The sequence below is a fragment of the Trichinella spiralis genome, assembly GCF_000181795.1.
Source record: "Trichinella spiralis strain ISS 195 chromosome Unknown Scfld5, whole genome shotgun sequence".
Lineage (NCBI taxonomy): Eukaryota > Metazoa > Nematoda > Enoplea > Trichinellida > Trichinellidae > Trichinella > Trichinella spiralis.
This window is the reverse complement of record NW_003526944.1, coordinates 745,772-765,546: the sequence shown is the minus strand read 5'-3', so window position 1 is coordinate 765,546 and position 19,775 is coordinate 745,772. Positions and strand designations below refer to the sequence as shown.

Sequence of the window (19,775 nt, the reverse complement as noted above, 5' to 3'; positions counted from 1 at the left end):
TATTATGTTATTTATTATAATAATTGTTTTCGATAGACATCGATCGATTAGACATTTGAGCAGCTGCAATTCAAAATTCATTTATTCAACAACATTATTATTTACTTTCAAATATTGTTCAAATTTCAGTCTATATTATTTTTTTACTACTATTATAATGATTTCAACACTGAAAATAGAAATAAATTTTAGGTTCTTTTTAATGTACACATAGAAAGATGTTTATTGAATTAAAAACACTGCATTCAGTTATGCTCAGAGCAGAAAGTTTGGTCTTCTTATAAACTGCTGGTTCAATATTACTTGAAAACATTTGCAAAGCAGGTTCAAATTTTTTTCATAAATGAATCTATTAAAAATCAGTCAATTTATTAGAAAACCATAAAAATGCAAAAAATAAATTGCATGACCAACATTCTTTGTTTTTGCATTATGAAAATTTTCTTCAGAAAGTTTCAATTACTTTCATTTCAGTTCTATAAGTAAGACTACACTAAGACCTTGTTTAGTTTATTCTTGTTATTATTCTTGTTTAGTTTTTCATTCCAATCCAAATTTTCAACGAAACTGAAAAATCCAAGTTTCAGGAAGCTGATTTAGCCAAAGTCAGTGATCTTCCACTAATGGTCGAGACTAAGTCTTCAAAATATTACAAGATAAACTTCGAGCACCATGCTAACAAAGTCCCCTAAATCACGCCAAACAAACAAATGTGCATTTCCAGGTCAACAAAGTAACTTTATGATAATTTGATGATGAACACTGCCAACGGCATTCTACTGAAAGCACTTTGTGCCATTCAGATCCGGAAGCGATTTCCTATTTAAAGCTCTGTTTATTCTTGGGCGATTATTATATAATTATTCGCTCAAGAATAACCGTCTAACTGCTAAGCAGGGCAATTTGCTCATTTCTGGTGTTTCACTTCAACGAATATGGTTGTGCATATTTGGCTGAAGATACGATCAAATCAATGACCAGCGGATGGATAATTTCAGGGCTCTACGTTTGTTTCATTCCTCATCACCAGCATGCCATTTCTCAGGTATGAAGGTTTACATCTTTGCTGGCTTTAACTTACTTTTCTTTCTTTCAAACACTTGTTGTCCTTTTTTTTCTCAGTTGATGTTATTGCTTAAATTTTAACTTTTTTATATGAAATAATAAGATATAATGAAGTTTAAATGATGCAGCAGTTTGATGCGACAGCTCCTATGATATCACTTTGTGAAAAACGCTAATACTTAAAAGTGTACTTTTTTCCCATCATTCGAAAATACCTACACCTTTACAGATGTGAATACTGATAAATTGAAGACAGAGCCTGATTATTATGCGCCTTGGTTGGGTGAAGGAAGGCGATATCCTTTCTAACAGCATTTACCTATTCTATCATGCTAATTCTCCCTCCTACCGTTTTCCCTTATTTCCCCTATCTGTTCCTCCTGACAGACGACATCCATCATTGACCTGTTAAGGGCTCCAAGAGGAAGAGGGATCGCCCTCATCTGTCTCTTCTGCCTCCTTCCTCCCCCCCACCCAAAGCCATTTTTACCTGAACGGAGAACGTTCAGCCATTGTGCTGTGGATAAATCATAACATCCTTCTCAACTATTGTGGACCGGTGATTCTTTCACATAGAAAAGACCAACATCACCAAATAGCAGAATTTTATATTAAAATTTTTAGTAGCAGATATCTTTTCCATCTTTAGTAAAAAATTAAGTTATTTTGCTGAGGGAGTTCTTTTGCTTAATTGTTTTCAAAATGGTGAAGTTTGAATCATTTATTTTTTTATTCACACCTGATTGTGTATTACTTTTTACTAAATGTAATTAAAAATGGTATGAACTGTAACACTAACTATTCATTGCGGGTTTGAAACTGAACCACGGATGTTTTTTCTTCATTTTATCTACATTTCACAATTAGCACTACACTGTTTTTATTGTAATGTTTACCATGAAACTTTTCTACTTCTACCTAAAGTAATTATAAATCTCAAAATTTATCACGTATTTTTATTTTTCTTCTACTAAAAGCAATTTATTATACTTCGATTCTCTTTTATAGCAAAAGTATTTTTTATACTGTGTAATTGATAGCATCCCATCATACTTTCAAGTAGATAAGCTCGGTTAGCGCAATTGTATTTGAAATTATTATTTGTAATTTCCGATGCTTCTGCTTAACGGATTTTCGTCTAATTTTAGTGAAATAAATTTGCATAATGATGCCATTTCATATAATGTGAGATGTGTAAATAAAAACGTAATAGCAGTCGTCATTTAATATAGTTGTTTGCTGAACGTAACGCTACGCTATTACGGACGAAAAATTAGGTTGTTTCACCTGAGGTAGTGGAATGTTGATTTGCATTATTTACTTATTGCCCTCTGCTTCAGAGCAGGGCCTTCATATTTAGTTACTCAGTTTATTGCCATGAAAGCACGTTGTCAAGTAAAATTCCGCTCTTCAATGCTATCTTTGAATGAGTAGTTATAGTTGCATTTGATATTGTGATGAGGGAATTGCATGCTTGCCCGTTACATGACATTGCAAATGTCCATCCCCATTAAAATTACTCTTCTTTCAGTTATTCTTACTAAATGCTGAATGGGAACATGTACGTATTTGAGCTGCTTATTTTGAAATATTTACAATAATACAATTCAGTTTTAGAATTTAAAGATTTCTATATTTCCATCGAGCGATATGAAGCAACGGGATTGCGGAAAGTAATTCAAGGAGACAGCTATGCAGCATAAAGATTCTGATAGAGTTTTTTTGAAGTAATGCTTAATTTTTGGTTCTGAAAATATGAAATTGAACAGCAATTTCAAATGCACAGAAGTTTCAGTTTATTAATTTTAAAATATTCTTTAATAATAATAAGATTGTCGGTTAGCGGCAGCATTTGCACTGTATCACTTTGATCCCAACTGTAGCGTCGATATTAAGTTGTCATGTAAGTATTATCATAGATCGGTTGCTCATAATCCCAATGTTTTATATTCGAACATTGTTTTTGAAATATAATTTTTTAGAGCTAATATAAGCTGCCCTACCCAACTGCTGACTGACTGCTCCCTTTCCTTCACTGACGGAAAAAGGTAAGCAATGCTATAATGTCACTACTATTTCGATAACTTTACGTACTATTCGTATGAATTCAAAATAAGAATAGTCTTTTCCGTAATGTTTTGTTAATTCTCACTGCTACAAGTTAACGGATTTTCATGTAATGTTAGTGAAATAAATTTGCATACGAATGAAATTTCACATAATATAAGGTGTGTAAATAAAAGCGTTATAACATTACGTATTCAGCATGTTCTTGATAATTATATTACTGCGCTATAGCTGAAGGAGAATTAGGTTGCTCTGCTTGGGGCATAGTAGTCTATATTATTTGCATAATTTACTTACTGCACACCATCGCAGAGTACTTCGTTCGTATTTAGTTGCTCCGTTCAGTGCAATGTCAACAGGCGTTACGTGGTCAACTATAATTCCGCTCTTTTATACCCTCTATGAAGAAGCAAGCAGTAAGTCACATTCGGTATTGTGGTGCGGGTACTTTATGCATGTTTTTTTGCATGACTTTACAAATAAGGTGAACGCAAACTAATAGGGGTATCTCCATTTGTATTTTTATTGCTAATTTTCAGATACTCAAACCAAATACTGAATGTAAGTTTTTATTATATTCAGATATCATTAATTCAGTTTTAGTATTTAGAACATTTCCCATTTGCATCAATCAATATGGAGCCGCAACATAAAAAGGTTGTAAATGTGTAAACATTTCATTATTTGACTGTCACTTTTCATTATATGTGCCCAACAAGTAAGTAATGCAGTATTGTTACTGTTGTGTTTATGACTCCATTACAATTTCTATGAACTGAAAATACGATTTGTATAGAAGCTTATAAGAAACAGCCATATTATAAAAAGTAATTGAAGACGAATAACAGTGCATCAATCATTTTCAAATTCTATTCATTTTCTAGTTTAATATTTTATTTGTTTACTTATTTAACATTTTTAGTTAATCTTCTTGTCGAGTTCTAATCCATACCGTCCTCTTCGCCTGTGTAGTGCGTCAACAGTAAGTATGTTTGTGGTTTTCGTTTTTTCCTAAGATACGTCAGAGCAATCAAGCAGTTTTGGTTACCTTATACCTAACTCCTGCTACTATGTTCGTTCGAGTTAGTATAAATGTGTTGAAGACAGGATATGACAAAAATTAGTAATTTAATGAATCTTTTCTTAATAGCAATGGCAAAAAAGAATGGATGCCTTTTTTCCTTTGTCGTCTTCCTCCTGAATCTGTTCCAATCCCTGAGCTTGTTGTTGTTGTGTTGCTGTTGTTGTGAATGCAAAACAACCAACAAACTGAGAAATGTACAAAGTTGAAATATAACAAAACAAAGAAAATGAGAAAAGAAAAAAGTAGAGTTGAAAGCTGCCAGCAATAAAGAACTGTTGTGGGCAAGCAGATGAAGAAGAAACGTTAAAAGTCATCCAATGCATCCTTTCCAACAGTATCTCACAGATGGAACTTACTATAGTAGATCATAAAAAAATGGACGCGAGCAGCTCAGCGATCAAAACAAAACAAAAACATAGAAAAGAAACAAACTGTATATATCTATATTAATACTACACGCATGGGATACTGTTGTTCGGTGTGGCATTCAGGAAGATTTCAATACGTCCTGAGACGACACACGAGAGCTGGCGGTGCTGGTGGGACGAGAGCCAGCAGGGCGCGGTTTGTCCTCGCCTGGAACCGCGCTGGCGTTGTCGGCAGCGTCGTTAACTGAGCCGCATCGTTTACGACTGTTGTCGCGTCGCTAGACGAGCCTGCCGCCCTCTCTGCCACGCCCAGCTTCGCCATGTCTGCGTATGTGACACGCTTCCGATCGGCAACTTTCACGCTGTTTTCAGTCGCCGTCTCTTTGTCATTGTTGCTGTTGTGAACTTTCTTAGCTTTCGACGTCTCGGTATTGTCACTTGGATTTGGACAACTGATTAGTTTTATCAGTTGTTACTACTACTCTGGCCGTTGAGTTGTCGATGAGTACATTCCAAATGTGGCATCACAGTGTTGATTCAGTAAGTGCATGTTTTATTCATAATAATTCCTCATAATAATCATATCAAAGAAGTACAAAGTCTCACCTGATGATGAACCGCGTTAGTTCGGTTCGCCGTCTTCTCAGTGTAGTTTTACTGATTATGAATTGTAAGTAATTTATATTTGTTGTCATTGAAGCATATTATGAAGTCCTTGGTGATGCTACTCCGTGATAATGGAAGTTGGTCATATTATTTTTGAAAGCAATGGATTAGAGTCGGTATCCTGCCACTGTCGCAGTTCGAATTAGCATCATTGCGTTCTCACAAACGGTATGTGCTATACTTATTGTTCATCACAACAGATTATGTTAACACAATTAATTTTGGTTTCTGAATATATCTTGCCACAGTGATAGAATGATTTGTTGTGAATGCGTTCCAAGAGTGGTGTGAAAAAAAACCTGTATGTATTGAGTTCTTGCTAGCAATGGATTACGTTAAAACTATCGAAGACGCGTGAAATTTGTACTGATGGCTCCCATGTTGGTTGAAGTGGCTATGAAGGCGTTCCACGCAGCTCACAATGCTGATGTACGTTGAAAACGAAAAGTATTTTTTGAGACAACATTAAATGCCAACCATCGAATTAAGTAAGTTGCAAATTTCTATACTATATGAGGCAATGAGATGCACTGTTATTTGTCTTCAATTACTTTTTATAATATGGCTGTTTCACAAATTATTTTATGGATAATGTTGTGCTAAGATTCTTTTCAGAGCTATGCTTTTTCATTCAAGAACTCAATTCCATTGCAATTGTTTCCCTTGAACGAGGAATTCCCAGTAAGCGTGAGTCATTAGCTCGCGTTGATTACCTCCCTGCCCTTTGTACACACCGCCCGTCGCTACTACCGATTGGATGATGTAGTGAGGTGTTTTGACTGGCGCCAGTAGTCGGATATGTATTCGGCTTCGCGCCGGGAAATTTCCCAAACCAAATCATTTAGAAGAAGTAAGTCGTAACATTCTTGTAAGTCATTGTCATTCTTGTCCGTAAGTCTTGGCTCGTCATTTTTGATTGATATTGAGCTTTCATTTTTTGTATAATTTAATTTTTTCCAGTTTTATTTGAACTTTTTTTTCAGCATTTATTGGCATGGTTGAATCATAAGTTTGCATTTCTGGTGTTGTGGATCGCCGCCAGCTGTTCCAATCGTTTTGTAGTGAAGTTCAATCCTCAGTAGTTCAAAGGTTCAAAGTTCTTTTTGCAGATGGGACCAGGTAAGTTGTTTGGTTGTGAACCCTGAGTGAGTCTATGCCTTCTGGTTGCATTATATGCAGATCACCATGCATAAACTCCATCGAAATCGAAACCAAACTGAATTTGATTGAGCTTTAATGGGCAGCATTAAACAACGTGAACAATGAAATGTCATATGCAAATATGCATTGCCTAAGTCTTGACAACGCATAGGCAGAGGCGAAATACTTCCACCCAGGGGTATATATAATTTCAGATTATGCAAATTTTTTAACACCTGGGGGTAATATGCAAATTTTTAATTTCCCTGGGGCGTAGCCTGAGGGCAAAGCCTCGGGCTATATTTTTAAAATTTCGAAATTTTCGAAAAATTGCCTGAGGCATAGCCTGAGGCGTAGCCTCAGGGCATAAAAAAATTTGCATATTACCCCCAGGGGATTAAAAATTTGCATAAATCTCCCCTGAGGGCAAATATGGTGCTGCATGGCGTAGCCTCCTGGAATATGCAAATCTTTAAATGCTCAAGCTGCATCTGCAGCATTTTTGATAAGTGCTTTTATGCAACTCCTTTACTCTGGTTCAAAGTAGTCTCCCTAAACATGAATTTGCATAATCATCATTAGATTAACGCATCCCAGAAATCTACCTACCTTTATTCAACTGCGGCAAATCCGTGCGATGATAGACATCTACATCGCATAGATGTACTTACCTTTTTAGGTGCTTGTAGCTGTCAGACGTCTGACAACTACAGCCACGTTGGCTAAACGTTGGCCACTAAACGGTTCAACGTTGTGGGATGGTTGTCGATCCAGGGACGTCTATGTTCATCATCCTAAAACTAAATACAGTTTGTAAAAGTACTTACCATTACCACTGTCTTTCCCCTGCGCCGTTTCGACTGAATCGCTTGTAGCTGTCAGACTTACCTGGAAACTATGGCGATCATTTACCTCAGCTGGCCGTTGTGGGATAATGGATGTAGCTGGCTGATCGAGGCAAAGTTGCAGCTGCAATTCCGATAGCTTTTCTACTTGCACTCAGCCGGCGGGATCTTCTGGTGCCGGCAATGGCATTAAAAACTCGCATCTTTGCCGGTGGTCGTCTACGCTGCCTTCCCATTTCATCGAAATTACCTACTATCTGTCGTGTCTATCGTGCGCAAAGCATCCGTCCATGGCTTAACGTGACCATCGTCGTGATCCATTCACTGCCTGCTCGCTGTAGACAGCTGATACGACACTTGGTGCGGTCTTGAACTCAGAAGCCCTCAGCTACAATTCCAAATCCACGCGGTGTAGTTGGACTATTAATACCGTCGCATTAAAAATGTCCGTGGACTCCAGCGTTTTCCAGTCGTACTACTTCCTCAACTGCATCCTGATCTGCCAGAGTGCACCAACAAAAGGGTCGGCCCGTACGTTTCAGCTTCCGCTACACTGGCATCTTTCCAATCCGCTACAAGGCGATAAGCGCAAATCCGATTGACTGACCATGAGACCGGTAGACGACGCCCGACGCATGGAGCGTCCCTTTGCGGTGATGGAATTGATGACCGCCTGGTTCAGCTCGCCAGATTCGATTGAACTGAAGTGGGAACAACCATTTAGCAACTACGCATCATTACAAGTGGAACCCTTTTGGACTCTCCGGCAACGTAGCATTGAAAGAAATGTGCGACGTTTCTGGTTCACATTTCTCCTTCTTCAAAAGGATGAAAGAATGCAGTACTACGATTCCAGTTCTGTTTTGCTTACTTGTTAGCCACACGTTATTTGATGGTTGTCATTTGTTATTCTCAAAAATACATTAAAAATAAATACACATTTGGAGATGACATCATCTATGTCAATTATGAGCAAAATCAGTACAGGGGCCATTACTTGGCAATCTTTGTGGAAGTACGCCTGAACTGCTGGGCACGCTTTGATCCCAGTTTCAGCTGTCACACTGGTAGCACCAATAAACTCAACGACCGACGTATGAATAGCATTTTCAACACTAATTCATGTTAAATCATGCAGAAACAAAACATTCCCTAAAAAAGACACATAAAAAGTAAAAAGCGAAAATAAAAAACGAATGAAACAACGGCTGAGTAACAACTTTACGGCAACTTCAACTACCACGACGTTGCATTGGTAGGCAATTCAACGATATTCCAAAACACGCATTTGTACCGTACATTTCCAAATGAATAGAAAACTGAAAGTAATATTAATATACTTATCTAAAAATAAAAAGCAGAAATTTATACTTTCTTAGCTTCAGCATCTGATAAGTATCTGCAAGTTATCAGTAGCAACATTAATGAAGATACCCATTACTTTCCATAAACCATAATCGTGAAGTCATGCAAATGACATGCATACAACAGGCACGCTATCTCAAACTTACCGCTTATTCATGGATATATTGCACAGGGACATTACAGATGACATTGTCCATCACTGCTGACGTGGCAATAAATTGAATAACCAAATGTGAACGCAATCTGAAATAGGAGGGAACTAAAGTAAATTATGCAAATAAGCAAGTCGCAACGCATCAGGTGGAATAACCTAATTTTCTATCATTTATTGCGTAATGAACAGTAGAATTACATGAAATGACGAGTTATTAATTTATTTACACACTTCACATTGCTAGAAATTTCATAAGTATGCAAATTATTTTACTGAAATTATATAAAAATCCGTTAACGTGATGCAATAAAAACTATGAAAAGCCATGTGAATTCTTTTACATAGTACGTAATAAAAGTTAGATGACAGCATTACTTACTTGTCGTGTACAGATGAAGAGAAATGACAAGTCAGGTTATTAAAGATGAAATTTGAAGATATCTGAAAAATCATAGAAATCAACCGTATCATAGAAAATGAAATAACTATCAAGTTTACTCTTTCCAAGTACTCTATTACATATGGCTGTACATCTGAGAATCCATCTTTCCAAAATAGAATCCAAATTTCAAACTTATTAAAATTTAACGTATCGAACCATCTTCTTGCATGATGTCTTAATGTTAATACTTGTGTTAGGATTAAGTCGACGTGCTGCAAATGCAAATGCTAAAATAATATTAATATAATCACAAGCAATATTGAAATCAGTTTACTCTGTACTTTCAAATGCTGTTCACTTTCAATTCTCTAGAATCTTCAAACAGCTGTCTTCTTCATTTTTAATAATCCTGCTGGTTCATGTTGATTAATGTGAATCCGTTCCAAAGTCTGAAAGTCTGCAATTGGAATGATCATTTACTAAAAACAGAAAGTCTTACTTATTTAATAGCAGCACCTAGATGGAGTATTTAAACGTTAAAAATAGGAAAACTAATGTAAAAATGTAACACGTTAGTTTCCATTCACCACATTTGTAATGTCATGCAAATTACATACAAACAATTCAGGCAATACAATGTAAAATGTAACTTACCGCTTATACATTATTTATACACGATTATGAAGAGCGGAATTATAGTTGACCACGTGCCGACTGCTGACATGGCATTATATTGAAGAATGTACTATTCCTAAATGGTGTGCAGTAATAAGTAAATAATGGAAATGACGAAGGTCATTACGTTTTTATTTACACATCTTATATTATGCAAAATTTCATTAGAATGCAAACTGAATTTTCTAAAATAAGAGAAAATCGATTTTCAGAAACATTTATAAAACGGAATATATTAATCATTACCAAACGAAATTTCATTCCGTTGTTATGTAAACACTTTTCTAAGCATAACATTTGCATTTCATCACCAATAAAGTTTACTTTACAACACCTTTATGTAAATTTTTTCAGATCAATACATATAGCAATGCTTTTATGTACTTTACTATTTAAACAAGGAAAAAGAAGTTCTATTTAATGAATTCTCAAGAATACCTCACTAGAAAATAATTACAAAAATTATTTTGAAAACATTAATAAATTACAATAATGTATGAAAGCAAACATACACTCAGTTGACAACAGAAAGATTTGCAAAATTTAGCCTAGCCAACATAGCAGACTCCTCTAAATACAACTGATGATATGGAAAAGTTTCCACACATGAGCGGGATGTCAATTATTCTTGGAACTATTCAGAGGGCAGTGATGGACACAGCACATTTGGTGGGTCAGGGCGGGGGGTGGGTGGGGAAAGGGAAAAGGCAGGAATAAAAATTTGTGATATGGAGTATGTAAAGGTTGTGAGAAAGTGAATCACTTTCCGTCATTCAAGTCATATGCAGCCGCATTCTTAATGATGCATTAGCATCAAAAGAATTTTTAGGTCTCATTTTCCACGGATTTAGAGGGGACTTTAGAGATGGCCGTTCAGACCATTTGACTCAAAAAAGGTAAGATTGCTCTCTTGATCACATCAGCTATCCTGTTCAGATTTCTCATTAAAGATTTTAACAAATTCAATGGAGAATAAACGAAATATTTCATCAACTAGGTAATTAATAAAAGGAGGTCCGTTTTTTGGACGTTATTTAAATAGATGATTTAGTTAACTGAGAACGGATGCAATTAAACTTCTATTATATTTGCCGAAATTTACCATGGTTGACGCAGAGCAAAGGCGGAGAAGTGCATGAAAAAAAGTAAAAGCAACAAAAAACCAGAAAATATTTAAAACATCCTACCTAAAAGCTGTCATGTTGGTGATGAAGTATGAATCAAATTCAGAGATATGAAAGTTTTCCAAACGATGCATGCGGTCTGATGGCCTTTTCTGCCAACATTTAGAACGCATTAGCTGAGGGGAAGCACAGCAAGTCAGCTACTTACGCAGCTCAATAATGAAAACGTCACTGGTCCGCCAATAATTATATAATAACCACTGAAAAATAAACACAGCTTTATATAGCCAATTGCTTCCGGATTTGAATGGCACCAAATGCGTCAAGCATAATGCCGTAGGCAGGGTTCATCATCAAATTAACATAAACATACTCTGTTCACCTGGAAATGCGTTAAATTCAGTGCCTTTCTGCGTTAAATTAGCTATTCCATATATAAGTAGCACTAGATTCTATGCCAACAGTTGAACAAACACCCATTGGCCAACTATCTAAACTTTGCAGTAAATCTTCAATATCCAATACTTCATAGCTGACAACGTCTAGACAACAAAGATTGCTATATATAAATTGAGTAATCACATAATAAGGAATTTTGAAAACTGATCTGACACTGAAGAACAGGGGAAACTGAGGACATCGGAAACAGTAAAACAATAAAAAGCATAGGAAAACTTGCAAACAGATGGCAAAGTCATAAAAAAGGGATATCATTCAGAAGAATTAATGAAGCGGATATCAGTGGACGAACACTACTGCCGGAAGAAAAATTTATGAATAGTTTCAAACATAGTAGTGCATAAATTCATCATTCCGATAAGTTTTATAAAGAAAATTAAGATTTCATCAGAAGATAAAAAAGCAAATTCAATGAAGAATTGTTCTTGATTACTCCTAACACTCTACAGCACACCTACATTTAAAATATTTTATTCGTGTAATCTCATTCATTGTTTAGCGATGGAGGAAAAGCACAAGTCATTGAAAGAGATGAGTTTTCATGTAAAACATATTGCAATTATGGTTTTGTTTCTTCACAAAATGTCATATATGCTAAGAAGGAGTTTTTGAAAATTTCTCCTAAAAACATCTAGGGCATATGATAAGGAATTTCTGTACATTTACTTTGCATGAAACACTTTTCAGTTATGAAGAACTTATTTAATAATCCGTTGCATCTTATGGAAGCATGAAACTTATAATTTTTCATCTGAAAATATGGCTATAAATAAAACGCACAAGCACATGAGTTTATCATGTACTGTTCATGTATTTATTTTTATTCCATTTACAATAAACTGTTTTCAGGAATTAAAACAATTAAAATCTTTGATATGCAGCATGAAAGCAGTGTTAGACAACGAAATGAAATCAACTTAAATAAGTAGAGGCCTGGTATAATTGAGAAGCTAATTCAATACTAAAGATGATGCATCGCAAACTATTCTGTAACAGTTATTTTAACTAAGCGAAGTTAAATAAAGCATCCCTTACTACAATTATGTATTAATAAATATTAAAGAGAAACATCGTGGAGAACTGGTTTGAACTGAGATTTATAAATAGATACATTTATCGACACTTCGTGTATTGAACAATTAATTTATATTTCACTTTATTCTGCAACCACTTTAAACACAATAATAAAAATAGACTGAAAATAATGATAAATACGATCCCCAAAAATGTAAAGCATTGCATAAGACTGCATAATGGTTTATAAATCCCTTTTTATCGAAAAAAGACATGCATTGAATTGAAACGATGAGAATCGATTGAGAAATGACTGCAAATTTATGAGCACTTCATGTACCAAGATCAAAACGCATTTATTCATCAATTATAGGGCAGTTTATGTTGAAACTCTCCAAACAATTATCTCTCATCTCCAAAAAATCTGAATTGTTCAAAAGTATCAAATATCAATGTAACGTTCATTCACTACAACAGTTTCTCTCTTCTGTAATAATCAAATTCATAAAAAAGGAAATTGTGTGAAATTTCAAAAAAAAATTATCCATTGGGATAATATTGTAAATTTGCACATTTACAACTCGTACAATATTGTCTGCGTTTATCAACAAAGCATTTTATAAATTCGACCGATTTGCAAAACGACGAATTGTTTTTCCTGAAGATACAGTAGGACAATTCGACCAATACGAATAAATACCAGGCACTGTACCATTAATTTGTCCTGAATAGCGATTTCATTCAATTTCATAGAAATAGCATTTAATTTTAAAGGAAGCTTATTGCTTTTTATGATCATTATGGAGAGTGGTATAGATGAGTGGATACAAAGTGCAGATGAAATAAAATATTCTCATATTTAATATCACTAAAAAGCAAAATGAATCATGAAACCCATAATAACGGAGACACGAAATGAATTACTAATCTTCTAAGAAAGTAGAAATCTTCAAATCATACGATAGGAAAAGCAGGTGTTAATAAATTTCTCAGAGCAGTATGTAAGGAGTGAGAATTCAACTGACTGCTAAAAGAAGATCAATCAGCAGAAAAGAAATGCATTAGAGAAGAAAAATGTTATATGCGCAAAAGATCGAAGTCCCTGGTTCCGATGAAGAAGACTTACACATGATTAATTTTCTCACGTATTACTGTAGGAAATGCACCAAAATTTGAAGCCATTTATTTATCAAATTATAAACTGATTTCGATGAAACACGTCACAAGAAACTAGATCTCATCTCCCTGAATGCCTAAAAATCAAAAATAGTTATTTTTCAAAAAATGGCTAATAATAATGTATTTTCAAAATTTCAACTAAGTCCGTAGTCCATGAAATTTTGAAATTTTCGAGAAGACCTTTACGAAAATTACTAATATCAGCTGCAGTTGATCAAGAAAATATTCAGAGCTGATACAAATTTATCGGCACTTCTCTTCATTGCGTATTACTCGAGATATTGACAAAAAAGTGAAATTTGAAATGTTATTAAAAGGAGGATGAAGTAAGAAGGCATAAAAATCATAAGTTTCATAGCTATGAACAATATATTCTTCTGTAAATATTTATGGAGGAAACACGAAAAATGACCACGAAAAACGATGACTTAATTCAATCGCAATTATTCTTCATTTGCGTTTATAGATTACAGTATTTTTAAAAATTAAAAATATCATTTTTGCAATTTCTGATTAATTACTCTTCAGAGACAAAATTACTCCAAATTGGCAAATTGAAATTCTATTCCCGTGCATTGCATCAGTTTTTTTTCTTATAAAAATATCAAATTCCAAAACCTTTAATTTTGTCGATTTTCTCTAAGCATCCTCGATTGCGGAATATTGAAAATTTAAATACTAAAATGTGGTAGCTCATTCTTTAAAATTATCAATAAAGCATTTTATAATTCGCCGCGCTTTTCGAGAACGACGGAATGAGTTTACAAGAACTTATCATTGGATATGTCGACGAATTCATATAAATTCCACGCATTATCCTATTAATTTGTACTAATTATTGAATTTATTTAATTTCATACCGTTATCGTATAATTTTACCCCCACTTTTTACTTTTTATGATCATATGCAGAGTGGTACACAACAGTGAATACAAAGTGAATATGAAATCAAATATTCACATATTTGGTATCAATCGAAAGCAAAATGAATTATAAAATTGATAATGGCGGTGAAATTCCATAAACTGCTTGTTTTTTGGGAAGAATAGAGATCCGAATTATACGATAAGAAAATCAAGTATTAATAAATTTTTGAGAGCAATATCTGAGGATATTCAATTCCTGTGATTGCTATATGAAGATGATTAAAAAGAAAACTAATGAATTCGAGAAGAAAAATGTTATATGCGCAGAGGTGGGAAGTCTGTGTCTCCGTTGAAAAGAATTTACATATGATCAACTTTTTTATTTATTGCTGCAGGCAATGTAGCAACATTAGACGCTATTTATTTCTCACCTGATAAACTGATTTAGCTAAAAGACCCCATAACACTAGAACTCATCAATCTGAATCCTTAACAATCAAAAATAGTTGGAATTTTGATAAAACATTATTAGTCATTTTTTGAAAAATAACCAATTCTGTTGCGCACGAAATTTGGAAATTTTCGAGAAATCATTTACGAAAATTACTAATATCAGCTGCAGTTGATCAGGAAAATATTCAGAGCTGATACAAATTTATCGGCACTTCTCTTCATTGCGTATTACTCGAGATATTGACAGAAAAGTGAAATTTGAAATGTTATTATAAGGAGGATGAAATAAGAAGGCATAAAAATCATAAGTTTCATAGCTATGAACAATATATTCTTCTGTAAATATTTATGGAGGAAACACGAAAAATGACCACGAAAAACGCTGGCTTAATTCAATCGCAATTATTCTTCATTTGCGTTTATAGATTACAGTATTTTTAAAAATTAAAAATATCATTTTTGCAATTTCTGATTAATTACTCTTCAGAGACAAAATTACTCCAAATTGGCAAATTGAAATTCTATTCCCGTGCATTGCATCAGTTTTTTTTCTTATAAAAATATCAAATTCCAAAACCTTTAATTTTGTCGATTTTCTCTAAGCATCCTCGATTGCGGAATACTGAAAAGTTAAATACTAAAATGTGGGAGCTCATTGTTTAAAATTATCAATAAAGCATTTTATAATTCGGCGCGTATTTCGAGAACGACGGAAGGAGTTTACAAGAACTTATCATTGGATACGTCGACGAATTCATATAAATACCACGCATTATCCTATTAATTTGTACTAATTATTGAATTTATTTAATTTCATACCGTTATCATATAATTTTTAACGCCACTTATTACTTTTTATGATCATATGCAGAGTGGTACACAACAGTGAATACAAAGTGAATATGAAATCAAATATTCACATATTTGGTATCAATCGAAAGCAAAATGAATTATAAAATTGATAATGGCGGTGAAATTCCATAAACTGCGTGTTTTTTGGGAAGAATAGAGATCCGAATTATACGATAAGAAAATCAAGTATTAATAAATTTTTGAGAGCAATATGTGAGAATATTCTATTCAACTGTTTGCTATATGAAGATGATTAAAAAGAAAACTAATTCATTCGAGAAGCAAAATGTTATATGCGCAAGAGTGAGAAGTCCCTGGTTCCGTTGAAAGAGATTTACATATCATCAACTGTTTTATGTATTGCTGTAGCCAATGTACCAATTTCAGAGCCCATATACTTATCAACTGATAAACTGATTTAGCTAAAAGACCGCATAACACTAGAACAAATCAATCTCAATCCCTAAAAATGAAAAATAGTTGAAATTTTGAAAATACGTTATTAGCCGTTTTTTGAAAAATAACTAAGTCCGTAGTCCATGAAATTTTGAAATTTTCGAGAAGTCATTTATGAAAATTACTAAGATCGGCTTCAATTGATCGGGAAAATATTCTGAGCTGATACAAATTTATCCGCACTCCTCTTCATTGCGTATTCCTCGAGCTATTTGCAAAAAAGTGAAATTTGCAATATGATTATAAGGAGGATGAAATAAGAAGGCATAAAAATCATGAGCTTCAAAGCTAAGAACAATATATTCTTCTGTAAATATTTATGAAGGAAACACGAAAAATGACCACGAAAAACGCTGGCTTAATTCAATAGCAATTATTCTTTATTAGAGTTTACGGATTACAGTATCTTCAAAAATGAAAAATATCATTCTTGCAATTCTTGATTAATGACTCTAAAGAGATGAAAATTAGTCCAAATTGGCAAATGGAAATTCAGTTCTCGTGTATTGCATCAGTTTTTCTTCCTCTAAAAACGCCAAATTCCAAAACACTGAATTTCGTCGATTTTTCCTAAACATCCTCGTTTGCGGAATATTGAAATTTCAAATACAGCGGTCTGGGAGTTCATTGTATAAAATTTTCAATGAAGCATCTTATAATTCGGCGCGCTTTTCGAGAACGACGGAATGAGTTTACAAGTACTTATGATGGGATACGTCGACAAATTCCTATAAATTCCACGCAAAAACCTATTAGTTTGTACTGATTTGTGAATTTATTTAATTTCATGCAATTAACAATTAATTTTTAACGCCACTTATTACTTTTTATAATCGTTAAGCAGAGTGGTAAACAAGAGTGGAAACAAAGTGAAGATGAAATTAAATATTCACATATTTGGTGTCAATCAAAAGCAAAATGAAATATAAAATTGATAATGGCGGTGGAATTCCATAAATTGCTTGTTTTCTGAGAAGAGAGATCCCAATTATACCATACGAAAATTAGATATTAATTAATTATTAAGAGCAATATGTGAGAATATTAAATTCCATTGATTGCCACATGAAGATAATTTAAAAGACAATTAAGGAATTCGAGAAGAATAATGTTGTATGCGCAAAAGTGAAAGGTCTCTGGTTCCGTTGAAAAAGATTTACATATGATCGACTTTGTTATGTATTGCTGTAGACAATGTACCAAAGTTAGAGGCCATTTATTTCTCAACTGATAAACTGATTTAGCTGAAAGACCACGACTAGAACTCATCAATCTGAATCCCCAAATATAAAAATAGTTGGAATTTTGAAAAAATATTTTTCGCAAAACAACCAAATCTGTAGCCCACAAAATTTTGAAATTTTCGAGCAGTCATTTACGAAAATTACAAATATCAGCTTCAGTTGATCAGGAAAATATTCAGAGCAGATACAAATTTATCGGCACTTCTCTTCATTGCGTATTCCTCGAGCTATTTGCAAAAAAGTGAAAGTTGCAATATGATTATGAGGAGGATGAAATAAGAAGGCACAAAAATCATGAGCTTCAAAGCTAAGAACAATATATTCATCTGTAAATATTTATGGAGGAAACACGAAAAACGACCACGAAAAACGCTGGCTTAATTAAATAGCAATTATTCTTCATTTGCGCTTATAGATTACAGTATTTTTAAAAATTAAAAATATCATTTTTGCAATTTTTGATTAATTACTCTTCAGAGACAAAAATTAGTCCAAATTGGCAAATTGAAATTCTATTCCCGTGAATTGCATCAGTTTTTTTTCTTCTAAAAATGTCAAATTCCAAAACCTTTAATTTCGTCGATTCTCTCTAAGCATCCTCGATGACGGAATATTGAAAATTTAAATACTAAAAGCTGAAAGCTCATTGTTTAAAATTATCAATAAAGCATTTTATAATTCGGTGCGCTTTTCGAGAACGACGGAATGAGTTTACAAGAACTTATGATGGGATACGTCGACAAATTCCTATAAATTCCATGCAAAAACCTATTAATTTGTACTGATTTGTGAATTTATTTAATTTCATACAATTAACATTTAATTTTTAACGCCACTTATTACTTCTTATGATCATTATGCGGAATGGTACATAACCGTGAATACAAAGTGAAGATGAAATCAAATATTCACATAATTGGTATCAATCAAAAGCAAAATGAATTATGAAACCGATAATGGCGGTTATATTCTATGAATTGCTTGTTTTTGTTGAAAGCAGAGATCGGAGGTATACGATAGGAAAAGCAGGTATTAATAAATTTTTAAGTGCAATATGTTTTGAAATTCAATTCAACTGATTGCTATTTGAAGAGAATTTAGACGAAAACTGACGCATTCGAGGTGAAAATGTTTTTATGAATTAACTGGAAGTCTCTGCTTCCGGAGAAAGAGGTTTTCAGATTGTCAACTTTCCTATGTATTACGGTAGGCACTCTACCAAATTTAGAGGCCATTAATTCCCCACATACCAAACTGTTTACGATTAAACTCTGCATAACACTAGCACTTTTTTTCTTCTCTGCGTATCCATCAAAAGAAAGATAAGATTTTGAAAATAAAATTTTGGGTGTTTTCAGAAGAACCAAGTATGTAGCCCGTGAAATTTCGAAATTGTCCTGAAAATTTTTTTTCAACGAAAATTAATAATATCATTTGAATTCATCAGGAAAATATTTACAACTATTACCAATTTATCCGGACATTTTCTCATTGCGCATTACACGAGGTATTGACAAAAAAGTGATACGTGAAATTTGATAAGGGGGATTAAATATAAAGCCATAAAAAATATGGGCTTCATCTTTATGAGCAATGTACCACTGTGTAAACATTTACATAGGAAATTCGAAGAATAACCACGAAAAACAGTTGTTTATTTAAATAGCAATTACTCTTCATTTTCATTTATGTATTACAGTATCTTTAAAATTAAAATTCTCATGTTCGCCATTTTTTGATTAATTACTTTTCAGAGATAAAAATTAGTCAAAATTGGCAAATTGAAATTCAATTCTCATGTATTGAATCAGTTTTCCCCTTCTAAAAATGTCAAATTCCATAACCGTGATTTTGTCGATTTTCTCAAGAAATCATCGATTGCGGAATATTCAAAATTTACATACTTAAATGTGGTCCAGTATTGTTTGGAATTATCAGCAATGCATTTGATATTTTTTTGCGCTTTTCGATAACGTCGGCTTTGATTTTCCTGAACTTATAGTCCTGCACTTCGATGAATTCGAATAAATACCACGCATTAGCCCATTAATTTGTTCTGCCTTTTAAGCTGGCTTAATTTCATTACATTTGTATTTAATTTTTACTTTCATCTATTAAATTTGCTGCTCATTATGCAGCGCGGTATTGAACAGTACGTACAAATAGAAAAGAAATTCAAATTACCGACCCTTTGGAATCAATGAAAAGTTAAATGAATTAAAAAGCCAATAATAATGTGGATAATCTACTAACTGTTTGTTATTTAACAAAGCAAAGACTTGCAATGTACATGTTCCGATAGGCAGCTATTAATTGT

General features: G+C 33.6%; 6 protein-coding genes across 6 annotated transcripts; 2 read left to right on the top strand and 4 right to left on the bottom strand.

Moving 5' to 3' along the window:
- Positions 1–163: 163 nt before the first annotated feature.
- Tsp_03844 (coatomer subunit beta) lies at positions 164–1,508 on the bottom strand. The gene is made up of 3 exons (XM_003374602.1): positions 1,415–1,508; positions 1,082–1,134; positions 164–169 (listed from the first exon to the last, which is right to left on the bottom strand). Exons 1-3 carry the CDS (start codon positions 1,506–1,508, stop codon positions 164–166), a joined length of 153 nt encoding a protein of 50 aa, XP_003374650.1.
- Positions 1,509–3,481: 1,973 nt separating this feature from the next.
- Positions 3,482–4,256, top strand: Tsp_03843 (hypothetical protein). Its single transcript, XM_003374601.1, has 5 exons — positions 3,482–3,576; positions 3,672–3,693; positions 3,736–3,789; positions 4,055–4,114; positions 4,149–4,256. The coding sequence occupies exons 1-5, from the start codon at positions 3,482–3,484 to the stop codon at positions 4,254–4,256; spliced, it is 339 nt and encodes a 112-aa protein (XP_003374649.1).
- Positions 4,257–4,275: 19 nt separating this feature from the next.
- Positions 4,276–5,134, bottom strand: Tsp_03842 (hypothetical protein). The gene is made up of 3 exons (XM_003374600.1): positions 5,067–5,134; positions 4,739–5,036; positions 4,276–4,401 (listed from the first exon to the last, which is right to left on the bottom strand). Exons 1-3 carry the CDS (start codon positions 5,132–5,134, stop codon positions 4,276–4,278), a joined length of 492 nt encoding a protein of 163 aa, XP_003374648.1.
- A 2,709-nt stretch (positions 5,135–7,843) lies between these two features.
- Positions 7,844–8,364, top strand: Tsp_03841 (coatomer subunit beta). Its single transcript, XM_003374599.1, has 2 exons — positions 7,844–8,108; positions 8,183–8,364. The coding sequence occupies exons 1-2, from the start codon at positions 7,844–7,846 to the stop codon at positions 8,362–8,364; spliced, it is 447 nt and encodes a 148-aa protein (XP_003374647.1).
- Positions 8,365–8,467: 103 nt separating this feature from the next.
- On the bottom strand, positions 8,468–9,865 carry Tsp_03840 (hypothetical protein). The gene is made up of 6 exons (XM_003374598.1): positions 9,841–9,865; positions 9,520–9,593; positions 9,274–9,408; positions 9,134–9,195; positions 8,771–8,843; positions 8,468–8,554 (listed from the first exon to the last, which is right to left on the bottom strand). Exons 1-6 carry the CDS (start codon positions 9,863–9,865, stop codon positions 8,468–8,470), a joined length of 456 nt encoding a protein of 151 aa, XP_003374646.1.
- Positions 9,866–18,555: 8,690 nt separating this feature from the next.
- Tsp_03839 (pantoate ligase/cytidylate kinase) lies at positions 18,556–18,950 on the bottom strand. Its single transcript, XM_003374597.1, has 2 exons — positions 18,927–18,950; positions 18,556–18,855 (listed from the first exon to the last, which is right to left on the bottom strand). The coding sequence occupies exons 1-2, from the start codon at positions 18,948–18,950 to the stop codon at positions 18,556–18,558; spliced, it is 324 nt and encodes a 107-aa protein (XP_003374645.1).
- Positions 18,951–19,775: the final 825 nt, after the last annotated feature.